Raw genomic sequence first — 13,923 nt, forward strand, 5'->3', positions numbered from 1 at the left:
CCGCATCTGATTCCTGCTGGTTTGGTTATAAATTCCCCTCAGAAGAGCTACGAGAAATAACTATGTAGAGAATATACCCTTGAGTACAGTGCAGTAGATAGTTAAAGCAAGTCTTTACAGCAAGAAGAGCCAGTTAGCAAATTCACTGATAATCATTCCCTCTATTTGCATTTGTATGGTCAAAAACTTTCCAGGTTAGCCAGGCACCAGTGGCTCATACCTGTAATCCTAGCTATTTAGGAAGCTGAAGCCTGAGGACTGCAGTTCAAGGCCAGGTGGGGCAGAAAAGGCTGTGAGACTTTTATCTACAATTAACTACCAGAAAACCATATGTGGTACTGTGGCTCAAAGTGACAGAGTGCTAACTTGAGCAAAAAGAGCTCAGGGACAGCACATAGGCCCTGAGTTCAAGGCCCACAACAAAAATAAACAAATATTCCAGGTGTTGATTCATGAAATGAAATAAATACTTGACATGAATAAAGAAATACTCACAGAAACATAAAGCACTTGTTTATTATTGCTATAATCAAGGCAAAAATCTCTTAAAACCATTAGCCTTGATAATGGAAGTATAATCAGAACCCATGAATTTACAGTTTGTTCTCTGCTGCTGAGACTTCATTGTTGCACATGAACCACCTACCACAACACCTTTGTTACACGAGGAAGAAGAATGAATCTGGGATTACAAAAGTGGCTTTACCACTTGCCTAGTTCCTGACTTCAGATCAGTCATACTCTCTTTGAACTCATCTTGCTTAAAAAAAAAAAAAAAAAAAAGAGTGGGAGAGGAGAGGGCAGAATAAACCTACCTGCTTAGAGGAACAACTGAGATAACAAGAATGAAACCACACTGTAAACTCTAAAATATTACACAAAATACAATATTGTTAATGCAAAGAGGGGGAGAAATCATTACCCAACAGTCTAAGTTTGTGAGAGCCTGTTTGACAGTCACTGAGAGCCTTAAATCCCGGATCAGGGAAAAAGGTATTGACCAAGTCTTCAGTCTCACTCACTAAAAAAGTATCTGGCATGACAAGCCATTTAATATGGACCCAACTATAACCTAGAAACACTGTCAGTTTTATTTTACCTTAATATACATTTATACAGGCAATAATAAAAAGGCTATTATACAACGATTCAGTGAGTTTTACCTAGTTTCAAGAATAATGCATGCAGTTACAAATGAGAGGTAGAAACACTGTATTAAAGACCTAAAAATACAAACATCATATAAATAAATGTTCAAATTAACTGCTGAAATTTCATACAGATAAATAAGGTAAAAATTACATTACTTTGTCCAAATAAAGAAAACCATGTTGTTTGTCAGCACACTAAAATCAGAGTAATGCTGAAGAGCTTCTGTGCCACTGTCAAGAATATAGATTATTTTATATGAAAGGATTAAAATAAGACTAAAACTGGTGAATGGTTTATTCAAGTATTCAAGCAGGTAAGTAAAAGAAATCAAATAATATACAAGTAGGAACCATTCTTGGAGGGATGTTAACTGCCTGCATTCTCCATGACTAGCTATTTGGTGAATTGTCAGGATTAACATTAAAAATACATATTAGACTGGAGAAAGCTGCCTGTTTTCCTAAGAGGAAACAAACCTCATTTCTTACTAACTTCATGTAGAAGTTCCACATCACTATCCATCTTTTTATCACCACTTTGGCCCTATTAAAATTCTCAAGAGTATCTCTTGATTCATGATAGGTTTTTTTTTTTAATACTGCCCAAATAAATCTAGCCTTTAATAAACCTAAGGTCACAGGCATCAATGCACATTCTGCATGCACAACAAAAAATGCAAACAGAAAGCAACTCAAATATTACTGAGGAGATCTGTAAGTGTAGATAAACAGGTTAAAAAACACAAAGGTTTACATGAACACAAGTCATGACCATTTAAAAGTTCAATAGAGATTACATGTGAATTCTGGAAAAAAGTTTATGTATATAATCAAGTAAAATATTTTAAACAAGTCCATTGTGCCTCTGTTAGTTTAAATTGCAAAATCGAATACACATTTGTTTTAATAAATTAGTGCAATATGAAAGATTTTGTAAGATTAACAGGTCCATATTAGATCAAATTGAAGATTTCAAAATTTCTTCCAAGAATCACCTTCTGCTGCTTCTTAAACTACTTCTTCATGAGCTGTTTAAGATGCATGTTCAGATTCATACAAACTTATTCCAAATATCAAACCACCTGAATGAGGTGTTGACTCTAGCTTGTTTATACACCTTAGCAAACACACAGAATTTCATACATTGCTCTGTGAATTGAGTGAAATGCCATTCAGTCTGTTTTATGTTTAATTATCCATAAGAATAACTGTACTGATAATTCTAGTTCTAAGGTATATTTATTTACCAATTTCAACTGGGAGCCAAGTGGAATATTCTTGCTTCTATAAAGGAAAAAGGGAAAGGGGAGTGACTTCTCTGATAAGGCAGATTTTCTACAAACATGTAGTTTTTGGATTGTTTTTCCTTTTTAAATCACTGCTTGTTCTTTGGTAGTCACCAGTTAGGAAACTACAGTTTCCTTGGAATGGGAAGCTGTAATTCCAGTCACCTCACATTCCCATAGTGGTCTATAAACAAGCCTCCTGCTCACACAGTTGCAGTGCTACAGCACAGTGCCGACAGTCTTCTTTCAATACTAGATTTATCTAGAAAAAAAATTAAAAGTTAAATTCATAAACAAAACTATTTCTATTTTTTATTATTTATCCATTTTTTGGAAATATTAAGGTTTGAACTCTGGATTTCTTTGCTTGCTAAGGAGGAGGCACTCTACCATATGAGTCACATTTCTAGCCCCCAAAGTATTTGTAGTTTCAAAACCAAGGACAGAAGAACTAATGGGAAAAAAACCTTAACCAGCATCATCATTTCTATCTTCCCCCAGAGTTAACAGAAATGAATATATTTTCTTCTATGTAGTAATAGTTTAGAAACAATTTTGAGTTTAATGCTGCAAAATGCTGCAGTTCAGATAAACACATTACATAGAAAACATTTAGATACTAACAATTAGCTTGCTTCTAAGTACAAATAAATTTAGGACTACCATCCCCTTATCATTATTCAAAGTGTCATATGAACATATGCACTCCAAGGTGTCTACCACAACACCTAAAAAACTAGATTAGTGGGTATATAATGGTAAGTAGCAATATCATCCTGGTATTTACTGCTTTGTTATCTTCTACTAAATCTAAAGAATATAGTATCATTATAGGATTCTTCAGTCACTTAAAACAGCTGCATTTAGTAGCAAGATAATGTCCTCCTACATACTTAGCTACCCAAATAATGCACTACATAAATTTAAAGATTAATAACAAAAGTTATCTGTGCTTTTACATGCATTACCCCATATCCTCAGAATTCTGTGAAGTGGGCATTATTATTCCCATCTTATAGGAAAAGGTACTGAGTTAAGTGATATTCATGCTCAAGTTTAGAAATCCAACATTCAACTCATGCAGTATGATTTTAAACTCTCAGGTCTTTACATATCTATAGAGGATAATTAATCAGTAATACATTGGTCCTTCCTTACCCCAGAAGGATATGTCCCAATACTCTCAGTTGAAAGCACAGATAGTATAAAACTCTACCTACAAACACTGTAATATCAGAACACTAACTAGATCAGATAAATAAGACTGATACTAAGTAGCTAATGGATGGTTAAAATATACAGCATGAACATATTGGACAAAGGGTGGCAGAGAAAGATCACTCAAGATTTCATCATGCTACTCAGAAAAGTACAAAATTTAAAACTGATGGGTTGCTTATTTCTGGAGTTTTCCACTTAACAGTTTGACCTTTTTTTTTTTTTTTTTTTTTTTTTGCCAATTCTGGGGCTTGAACTCAGGGCCTGGGCACTAGCCCTGAGCTGCTTTTGCTCAAGGCTAGCTCTCTACCACTTGAGCCACAGTGCAACTTCTGTCTTTTTCTGTGTATGCCGTACTAAGGAATTGAACCCAGGGCTTTCTGCAAGCACTCTACCACTAAGCCACCTTCCCAGCCTGACCTTGTTTGACATTGAATAACTAAAACTATGGAAAGTGTTTTAACTGTGAAAAAGGGCAGATTATTGTGTAAATCAGCTTACATTTATGTACATTTTCAATATCTGCAGGGTCCTGCAGAATCTTAGTTAGGCCTTCCAAAAGAAGGGCTGCTTTATGGTAGCGATAAACAATATCTTCAGTCTGCTGAAACATTTCATCCAGGGCTGCAGACTGAACCTGGAACCAGTCAACAAAAACAGGAAGATTCTTAATGTCTTCAAGAAAATGCATATGTACTTTTGCAAAGCAATTATAAATAGTGGCTACCTAAAGTGATAATCTTTGAATAAATTAATAGTCTAGTAAACTAGAAGAAAGAATCTATTGAAGTTATGGGGCTATTATTATAAAAAAGGCAAGATTTATATGATTCCTTATGAAAGGACATTTTTCTTTTTTATTTTGTTTTGGTTGGTTGTGGGGCTTGAACTCTAGGCTTGGGCGCTCTCCCTGCGCTCTTCAGCTCAAGGCGAGCGCTCTACCGCTTGAGCCACAGTGCCACTTCCGGTTTTCTAGTGGTTTATTGGAGATAAGAGTCTCCTGGACTTTCCTGCCCGGGCTGGCTTTGAACCTTGATCTTCAGATCTCAGCCTCCTGAGTAACTAGGATTACAGGTGTGAGCCACTGGCGCCCAGTGGACATTTTTCCTAGCACAAAATTCTTCTGAACCTTTAATTCAGCATGGAGTAATACATTCTAAATTATTGTTTGTTGCAACATAATCTATATTATTCAGTTTATATTCCAAAGTCATTTTTATATGACTAATATTTTAGTGGATTTCAAAATAATGCCAACAGTATAAGAACAGTACAAGTAGACAAACGGAAGAGATCTATTATGTTAATATGGTTAAAACAAGATTAGTCAATAAATATATTTCCCCACTTCATCACTTCATTAGTAGTTCCTATATCTGTATATACTTCAGAGCAATAGGAAGAAAACCCAAATAACTTCTGATACTACAGAAAAAAATTGGAGAGCAGTTTTCATTTGATGCCTAAAAGTCAATAAAGGCAAAAAATGGAACCTGAGTACATGAACTATTGTGGATTGGTTAAGAATATATTTTTCTAACAGGTTTATCAAGTCGAATTTTTTTTCAATAGTAGAAAATGGAGAAATAGATCCAGCTACCGTATTTAGATGCAGTCTATAACAAATGAGATTATGGCTAATGCCAGTATACTTTAACAGGAGATTTAACAGTATTTTATCAATATAGTAACTAAATTTATAAATTCCAATGAGTTCATTAAATAAATTACATTAAGAATCACTTCAATTATTGGTTCCACTGTCCCTTTAGTAGGAGTTAACCACAATACTTAAGGCTAGAGTGTAGCATGTAAGACTCTTTTTCTCAAGGACAGATAATGTCAAGTAGGATGTTAAGTAGGTGTTCAGTTCCAAAGACACTCTTATCAGTACTGTAGTGCTAAACAATATTGAACAAAAAAAGGGTTACCATTTCCACAGCACAATTATAGATGAGTTTCTCTGCAGTTACACTGTTGATTTCATCAATAAATCGCTGTTTGTCAGAGAAGAAGCGATTTAGCTTTTCTGTAAGTTTCTTGCACATGGTGATACAGAATTTGTATCGCTCATTCAGACTTTTGACAACTGAAAAAGAATGGAGATGGGAAATAGTTTTAATTTCCCTGCAGAAATAACAAAAATGGGGAAGGTGGCTCAGTGGTAAAGCGCTTGCCTTACGTGCTTGAGGCCCTGGGTTCGATTCCTCAGTACCACATAAGCAGAAAAAAAAAGCCGGAAGTGGTGCTGTGGCTCAAGTGGTAGAGTGCTAGCCTTGAGCTGAAGAGCTGAGGGACAGCACCCAGGCTCAGAGTTCAGGCCCCACGACTGGACCCCCACCTCCCCCAAAAAAGAAATAACAAGAATGGACATACATTTTCACTTGATAGTTCATGATCACTTCAAGGAAGAATATGAAATAGAGTTCCAGGAATTTTTAGTATAAAAACAGAATGAAGTCCTTACGACTTCTTTTTGAGTTGTTGATGAAACCTCAAACTCTAGCAACTTTTCTTCTTGTTAAGAATACTGGGTATTTTGGTGAGATGGAAAGGGACACCCCCAGAGACCTTGGAGCTACATACTGCCACCTTCTCCATACCTTGTTTTACAGCTGTAGATGGGCTCAGTTTCCCAGACTTGATCTGGGCTTTGGCAAGATGCAGGGAAGCTGCAAGTAGCTGTGCTGCTTTCATGTATAACACCAACTGCTCTACTCGCCTGCATAGAAGACAGAAAGAGAACATTACTTGTTAACCAACCATTCAAATGTCCTTTCTAAAGGGATATCTTTCTTATTTATTTAGTTACTTAATTTTCAGATGGATCTTGTATTTCTTTTCCTCCCAAGCGCTTGAAATCAGGACCTGGGTACTATCCCTTAGCATTTCCACTCAAGGCTAGTATTCTATCACTTGAGCCACAGTACTACTTCTGGCTTTTTCTGAGTGGTTTATTGGAGATAAAGAATCTCATGGATTTTCTTTCCCAGGCTGGCTTTGAACCATGATCCTCAGCTCTCACTGTCCTGAGTAGTTAGCATTAGAGGAGTGAGCCACCAGCCCTAGGCTCCTTAATTCTTTTTCTCTTCTTTTATTGAAACCATGTCTCCCTACAAAGTCTAGACTGAACTCAAACTTAGTTCTTCCTTAATTTCTTCCAGCTTGGTATGGAGAAACAATGAAATATGAATTAAAAAACATTCATTTCCATACCATATCTTTATTATAGAGTATCTTCAATGTTATAATTCACAGGAAAAAGGTAATGCTAAGATTATATAACTCTTGGCTCATACAGCAACTTTAAGAGATTCTTTTGCAGATTTTACTAATGAGATACAACTTACAGCGATGAGACTAGATTGATTATGTCTTAGACATAGATTACAAGAAGCATAAAAAAAAGTCTGGAAATGTGTGGCAGTAGAAGTACCTACCCCCAGTCTTTGCTTAGCTGACTGATCTGGTCTACAACCACACTTTCCTGAATCTGGTACAAGGACACAGCAGATGTGCATAGTTCAGGGTTCCCTCCTCGCATGGCTGTCAGGTCTAGCACACACTCAGTGAACATCAGCATCACGTTCAGATGGCGTAAGGTGTCTGTGTGTTCTCGCTGAAGAAAAAATAATATATCTTAGAACATTTGAGATTTAGGATTTCTGTGCACATTTTCTATATAGTGTTATCCCACATTTAAGAATAACAGAATGAGCAGAGACAATTCACCTTAAGTTTCAGAGTGCTGTTGAAAAAACACAAATGAAATAAAAAAGGAGTGTATGTGTTTCTGTGTATATATAAGAGTACCTACACAAGCAACCCCAAAGAAAGTTCTGTTCTTTTTTTTTTTTTGGTCAGTCGTGGAGCCTGAACTTTGGGCCTGGGCACTGTCCCTCAGCTCTCTAGCTCAAGGCTAGCACTCTACCTTTTGAGCCACAGTGTCACTTCTGGCTTTTTCTGCTTATGTGATGCTGAGGAGTTGAACCTAGGGCCTCATACATGCAAGACCAACTGAGCTACCTTCCTAGCCCCAAAGTTCTGTGTTTTTACCAGAAAAAAACAAAAAATCAATATGGAAAGATTAACTCAATATACCTGAGACAAAAACATGACAAACAGACATGGAGACCATAAGGACTTTTTTTTTTTTTTTTTTTTTTTTGCAGTTGTGGGGCTTGAACTCTAGGCCTGAGCACTGTCCCTGAGCTCTTCAGTTCAAGGCAAGTGTTCTACCACTTAAGCCACAGCACTACTTCCGGTTTTCTGGTGATTAATTGGAGATAAGAGTCTCACAGACTTTCCTGCCTGGGCTGAGTAGCTAGGATTACAGCAAGAGTCACCAATGCCAGGCTCACAAGGACATTCTTTATAATAAACATACATTTTTCTCTTTTGAGATGGAGGGTCTCACAGTGGCACCAAGAATGGCCTCAAACCTGTGATCCTCCAGCTATACTGCCTCCCCAAGTGATGGAGATTGTAGGTATGTGCTACCACTTCTGAATCTTAAAACACACTTAATAGTTCAGTAAAGTCTACAAACTTGTAGTCATTTCCAAGATTCTTTAGTTTCTGATGGCTTCTAGTTCACACAGTGATTGCTAAGAACAAAGTTCTCATTTCCTGTAACTAACTTAGTTACTAAGGTAAGCATAGGAATCAAAACAGCATTTTCGAGGATGTCATTTTAAAATGTGTATTCTAAAATTAATTCTCTTTTTGAGATTTGTCTTTTATTATAGGAAAATTTGAAATTCAAACTAAGACAAAAAGAGTTTCTCTTCTTTAATGGTTAAAAGAGGAAAATCGGCTGGGTGTTGGTGGCTCATGCCTGTAGTCCTAGTTACCCAGGAGGTTGAGGTCTGAGGATCACAGTTTGAAGCCAGTCTGGGCAGTAAAGCCCATGAGACTCTTATCTTCAATTTACCATCAGAAAAATGGAAATGGAGCTGTGGCTCAAAGTTATAGAGCACTAGCCTGAGCAAAAAAGGTCAGGGACAATGTCCATGCCCTGAGTAAAAGTCCCACAACTGACAAAATCAGAGTGGAACCATTTTTCTAGAGGTGAGAGAATAAACCACTTAAGTTTTGAAAGTCTCTCTGCTCTGTTATAGAATATTGGACCACATGCTCCAATACAATGGAACACATGCCTGAATATGATTTATTTCATTTCAGGGACTAAGAACTCAGGATTACTGTTTCCAATTTTAGACTGAAGTAGATATATTTGAAAAATTACTGAAATTTCTGCAAAATCACTACTACAATTTACATGTAATATAACTTTTATAACTATGTAAAATATTTAATTTTTATTCATACAAAGTAGAATTTGTTTTTCATCTGGCCAAAGAATTATCAACCTCAGGCATCTGGAGGACTGAGGACACATTACCGTACTGAGTGTTTTGAGTTAGGAGTGAGAGCAATGTGATCCTAAAATGAACTACTGAGCTGAGCAAACTTCAGATAATATGCTTCTGTATCCTATAGAACTGGATCCATAGAAGGGAGGTTCTTATCTACAAATGTCAGCATCCAGTCTGATGGCAATTATATTCTGTATCAATCACTAATCTGGCTTGACTTATTACTAGTTTTTATGAGACATGGTCTCATAGCATTGTATTTTAAACTTATGTTTAAAATTGCAGCATAGTATCTTAAACCTAGTGTGTTATTTTATCTTGTAGAAAAAGCTTCAGGGTAAAACCTTTTTTGAAACAAAATTATGCTTTAAAAATCCCACAATTATGATAGATGTAATGGCTCATGTGTTGGTAATCCTAACTATTCAGGAGGCAGAGATCAGGAAGATTATAGTTCAAGGCCAGTCTATGCAAAAAATTAGCCAGATCTCATCTCAAAAACAAAATGGGTATGGTAATTCTTTCCTGTAATCGGCTACTCAAGAGGCAGAAGTAGGAGTATCTCAGTCCAATCTGTGCAAAAAGTTAACAAGATTCTATCTAAAAAACAAAATAAAGGCTAAGTGTGGAGATGTAACAAGTGCTAGAATGGTTGCTAAGCAAATGTGAGGGCTTATAATCAATCCTAAAGAAAAAAAAACCCTACAATTAGCTGGGTGTGGTAACACATATCTGTAATTCTAGTATTTGGAAAGTAGAGACAGGAGGATCATGAGTTTGAGGCCAGCCAGAGTTACAGAGTGAGAAGTTACTAAAAAAATCAAAAACAATAACAACAGAGTTCAGGCATAAGGGCTGTGCCTGTCATCTCAGCTAATGGGAAGCAGAGATAGAAGGATTGTGGTTCAGGGCCAGTCTGGGGAAACATGTTAATGAAACCCAATCTCCAACAATAAGCCAAATTATATCTGAAATATAACTAAACTAAAAGATCTGGAAAGGCTAGGCATGGTGGTTCACACCTGTCAGTCTAGCTACTTGGGAGGGAGAGATGGGGAGAATCATGGTTTGAGGTCGCCTGGGCAAAGTTAGCAAGATCTCATTTTAACCAATAATCTGGGTGTAGTGATATGTACTTTTCATTCCAGCTATGCAAGAGGTATAAATAGTAAATTCACAGTCAAGCCCAGACCAGGCAAAAACATAAGACCTTATTTGAAAAGTAATTTCTAAAATAAAAGGGCTACAGGTATGGTTCAAGTGGTAGAATGCCTGCCTCGCAAGCACAAGATTCTGAGGTGAAACCCCAGAACTGCCCGCACAACTGCCCTTCCCAACTCTACACAGCAGGGTATGAGTGATGCACATCTTCCCAATATTGGGAAAATGAAGCAAGAGGATCATGAGTTTGAGACTAATCTGAGATATATAGTGAGACATTCTAAAACAACTAAATAAGCCTACAAATAGTAAACTTTGAATAAAAAAGTTAAGAACACATAATCTACATGTGTCATTTCCTTTGAAACAAGGGTTGCTATGGACAGAGCATCATAGTCAACATTATTGTGCAAATATGCCAGCAATGTTTTGGCTTAAAATTTTATTTGGTAGTACTAAGGATTGAGCTCAGATCCTTTTACTTGCCAGGCAGGCATTTTCCGATTGAGCCCTTTTGCCTTAGTTATTTTCTGCTAGGGCTGGCCTAGGCTGTGATCCTCCTATTTTGCTTCTCCATGTCACTCAGGATGCACAGCACTTGTGCCTAGCCATTGTGCTTCAATAGCTGGGATAACAGACATGTGCTATTGTGTCAAGCAAATGGTTGAGATGAAGTCTTGCCAATTTTTATGACCAAACTGGCCTCAAACTAGAATCATCCATCTCTGCCTCCTGAAGTAGCCAGGATTTACAGGTGTGAGCTACTGCACCCAGGTTCCAGGAATGTTTTTCAAACAGAAAATTAAGAGTGAAAAGAACATAACCTCAGAATTATTTGATGTATTTTGCTCTTTGTCATTGCTAGAACATTCCCATCATATCATTACATTACATTAACATTCCATTGTAGTTTCTTTGCTACCTCCATCAGTGTTTCCTCTGGTAGTTCAGGAGCTTCAAAGGTGATGAGCCCCTCCAGGCTGGGTGGTGAAGCACCATAAGGCACATATCTTAGGCTGGGAGCTGCCTCTGCTCCTGGTGGAGAAGAGCCCAAGCCTGGCCCAGGTGGGGAGCCCATACACACTCGGCCACTCGCAGAGCACAGGGAGCCTCCTGAGCTGCTGGATCCAACTACAAGGAATACAGGACACACAGTATATTATTTGGAGTTTGTTCAGAAGGGCATTCACACCCACTCCTTGTATTTATTGAATAGGACTTCCTGAAGTAATAAAAGTTCAAAGAAAAATCCTCAAGCCTTTTTTTCCCCCTGGTTCTGAGGCATGAACTTAGGGCCTGGGCACTGTCCTTGAGCCTTTTTGCCTAAGGTTAGTGCTCTACCAGTTGAGCCACAGCTCCACTTCTGGCTTTTTTCTCAGTTTAGTGGAGATAAGTCTCATGGGCTTTCCTGCCTGGGCTGGCTTTAAACCATGATCCTTAGATCTCAGCCTCTTGAGTAGCTAGGATGACAGGTGTGAACTCTTGGTGCCCAGTTGAAGTTTCTATTTTTGCAAGTTTATTTTTATTTTGCCCATACATATATTTTATAGACATCATAATAGCTAATTTTATATCCTATTTTAAACAAATTTCTATCATAGATATTTCAAATTTCTATCATGGACATTTCTCCTTGTTCTATAGGCTTCATAATTATATATTTTTTTGTAGGTTGTGGGGCGTGAACTGGGCTTGGGCGCTGTCCCTCAGCTCTCCAGCTCAAAGCTAGTGCTCTACCACTTGAGCTACAGCACCACTTCCAGTTTTCTGAGTGGTTTATTGGAGATAAGAGTCTCATGGACTTTCCTACCAGGGCTGGCTTTGTACTGTGATCCTCAGATTTCAGCCTCCTGAATAGCTAGTATTATAGGTGTGAGCCATTGGCACCTGGCCATAATTATAAAATTCTATGCACAGTGATTCACTGACTTTAATATTATTTAGAATCATTCATTACTTTTGAATTTTTGTATTACCAATATCACTGCAATAAACTATAATGTTTCTTTGTGAATTATTTCTATGTGATAAATACTCCAAAGTAGTGTTATAAACAGGAATGGAATTATCAGAGTTCAAATATGACAGACATTTTTAGCGTTCTTCCTAAGAATTATCATGTACTTAATTTTTTTTTACCCGTCCTGGGGCTTGAACTCAGGGCCTGGGCATTGTTCCTGAGCTGTTTTTGCTCAAGGCTAGCACTCTACCACTTGAGCCACAGAGCCACTTCTGGCTTTTTCTGTGTTTGCAGTACTGAGAAATTGAACCCAGGGCTTTATGCATGCTAGGCAAGTACTCTACCACTCAGCAACATTCCCAGCCCTGCATGTATTTTTTAAAGCATCATTAAGCATAGACAGAACTAAACATCAATAATAATGGCCCTTGTACTTCTAAAAAATGTTGGCACATTAAATAGTTGTAAATTGTTATATTTTTGAAGTGGCTATTTTTTATTATTATTGTGAAAATACCATACAGAGGGGTTACAATTACATGGGCAAGATGGTAAGTATATTTCTTTTTTTTTTTTTTTTTTTTGTTGGTCGTGGGGCTTGAACTCTGGGCCTGGGCGCTGTCCCTCAGCTCTTCAGCTCAAGGCGAGTGTTCTACCACTTGAGCTACAGCGCCACTTCCGGTTTTTCTGGTGGTTTATTGGAGACAGGAGTCTCATGGTCTCTCCTGCCCGGGCTGGCTTTGAACCGCAATCCTCAGATCTCAGCCTCCTGAGTAGCTAGGATTACAGGCGTGAGCCATCAGCGCCCGGCATGTACATTTCTTATCAAGCATTGTTGCCTCCTCCTTTGTTTCCCCATAACATCCCTTCCCCTCTCCACCCCCCACCCCACCAAAGTTGTAAAGTTCGTTTTTCGAAATAATGTCTTGTACATCTCATTGTAGTAATGGGTCCACCTGTAACCCTATTTAAATAGCTTGTTTTTTTCCTTCCCCTCCACAAATTATATTAACATCAAATACAGTGAAAGCAGGGCTTATACCCTTGGGAAGGTACATACAAAGCAACAAAGAAATCATCTTATAAATATGTTGGAAACAATCGTAAGAAAGAAAAAAAAAACATTTCAACCTTTATCTTGGGGTTTATTTCACCTAACATCAACTTGTTTCACAGTTTCTGTTTGTCTCAGACATATACTAGTTATTGTAAATAAGGGAAACCATGGGACTTGTATTTCTTTGGGCCTGGCTTACTTCACTTAATATAATTTTTTCCAAGTCTTTCCATTTCCTAACAAGTGGGGAAATGTCATTCTTTCTGAGGGAGGCATAGAATTCCATTATGTATATATACCACACTTTCTTGATCCATCTACTGAGAGGCATCTGGGTTGGTTCCATGTCTTAGCTATGGTAAATAATGCTGCAATAAACATAGTTTTGCTGGTAGCTTTAGTATGGTCTTGTTTGTGATCATTTGGGTAAATGCCCAAAAGTGAGAGGTTATTTATTTTTTAATTAAGATTTAAACCTGGTGTCTATAATCCTAGCTACCTACTCAGGAGGCTGAGATCTGAAGATTGTGGTTCAAAGCTAGTTTATAGGAAAGTCTGTGAGACTCTTATTTTCAGTCTCTCCCTCCCCTCCCTCTCTCCCTCTCTTTCTCTCTCTCCCCTCTCTTTCACACACACACACACACACACACACACACACACACACACACACAGACACACACACAAAGTCAGAAGTGTAGCTCAAGTAGTAGAG

General features: G+C 37.6%; 1 protein-coding gene across 2 annotated transcripts in view; it reads right to left on the bottom strand.

The window, feature by feature from the left end:
* Positions 1-488: 488 nt before the first annotated feature.
* Positions 489-13,923, bottom strand: part of Ulk2 (unc-51 like autophagy activating kinase 2) — an 85,104-nt gene continuing 71,669 nt past the window's right edge. For both annotated transcript variants that reach the window (XM_042672431.1, XM_042672442.1), the window contains exons 22-27: positions 11,117-11,325; positions 7,096-7,274; positions 6,259-6,377; positions 5,587-5,744; positions 4,157-4,292; positions 489-2,699 (exon numbers count right to left, since the gene is read on the bottom strand). In XM_042672431.1, the coding sequence (XP_042528365.1) occupies positions 2,641-2,699; positions 4,157-4,292; positions 5,587-5,744; positions 6,259-6,377; positions 7,096-7,274; positions 11,117-11,325 (860 nt within the window). In that variant the 3' untranslated portion in view covers positions 489-2,640. The remainder of the gene's footprint in view (positions 2,700-4,156; positions 4,293-5,586; positions 5,745-6,258; positions 6,378-7,095; positions 7,275-11,116; positions 11,326-13,923) is intronic.

Source organism: Dipodomys spectabilis, unplaced genomic scaffold, assembly GCF_019054845.1.
Source record: "Dipodomys spectabilis isolate Male_0828 unplaced genomic scaffold, ASM1905484v1 ptg000018l, whole genome shotgun sequence".
NCBI lineage: Eukaryota > Metazoa > Chordata > Mammalia > Rodentia > Heteromyidae > Dipodomys > Dipodomys spectabilis.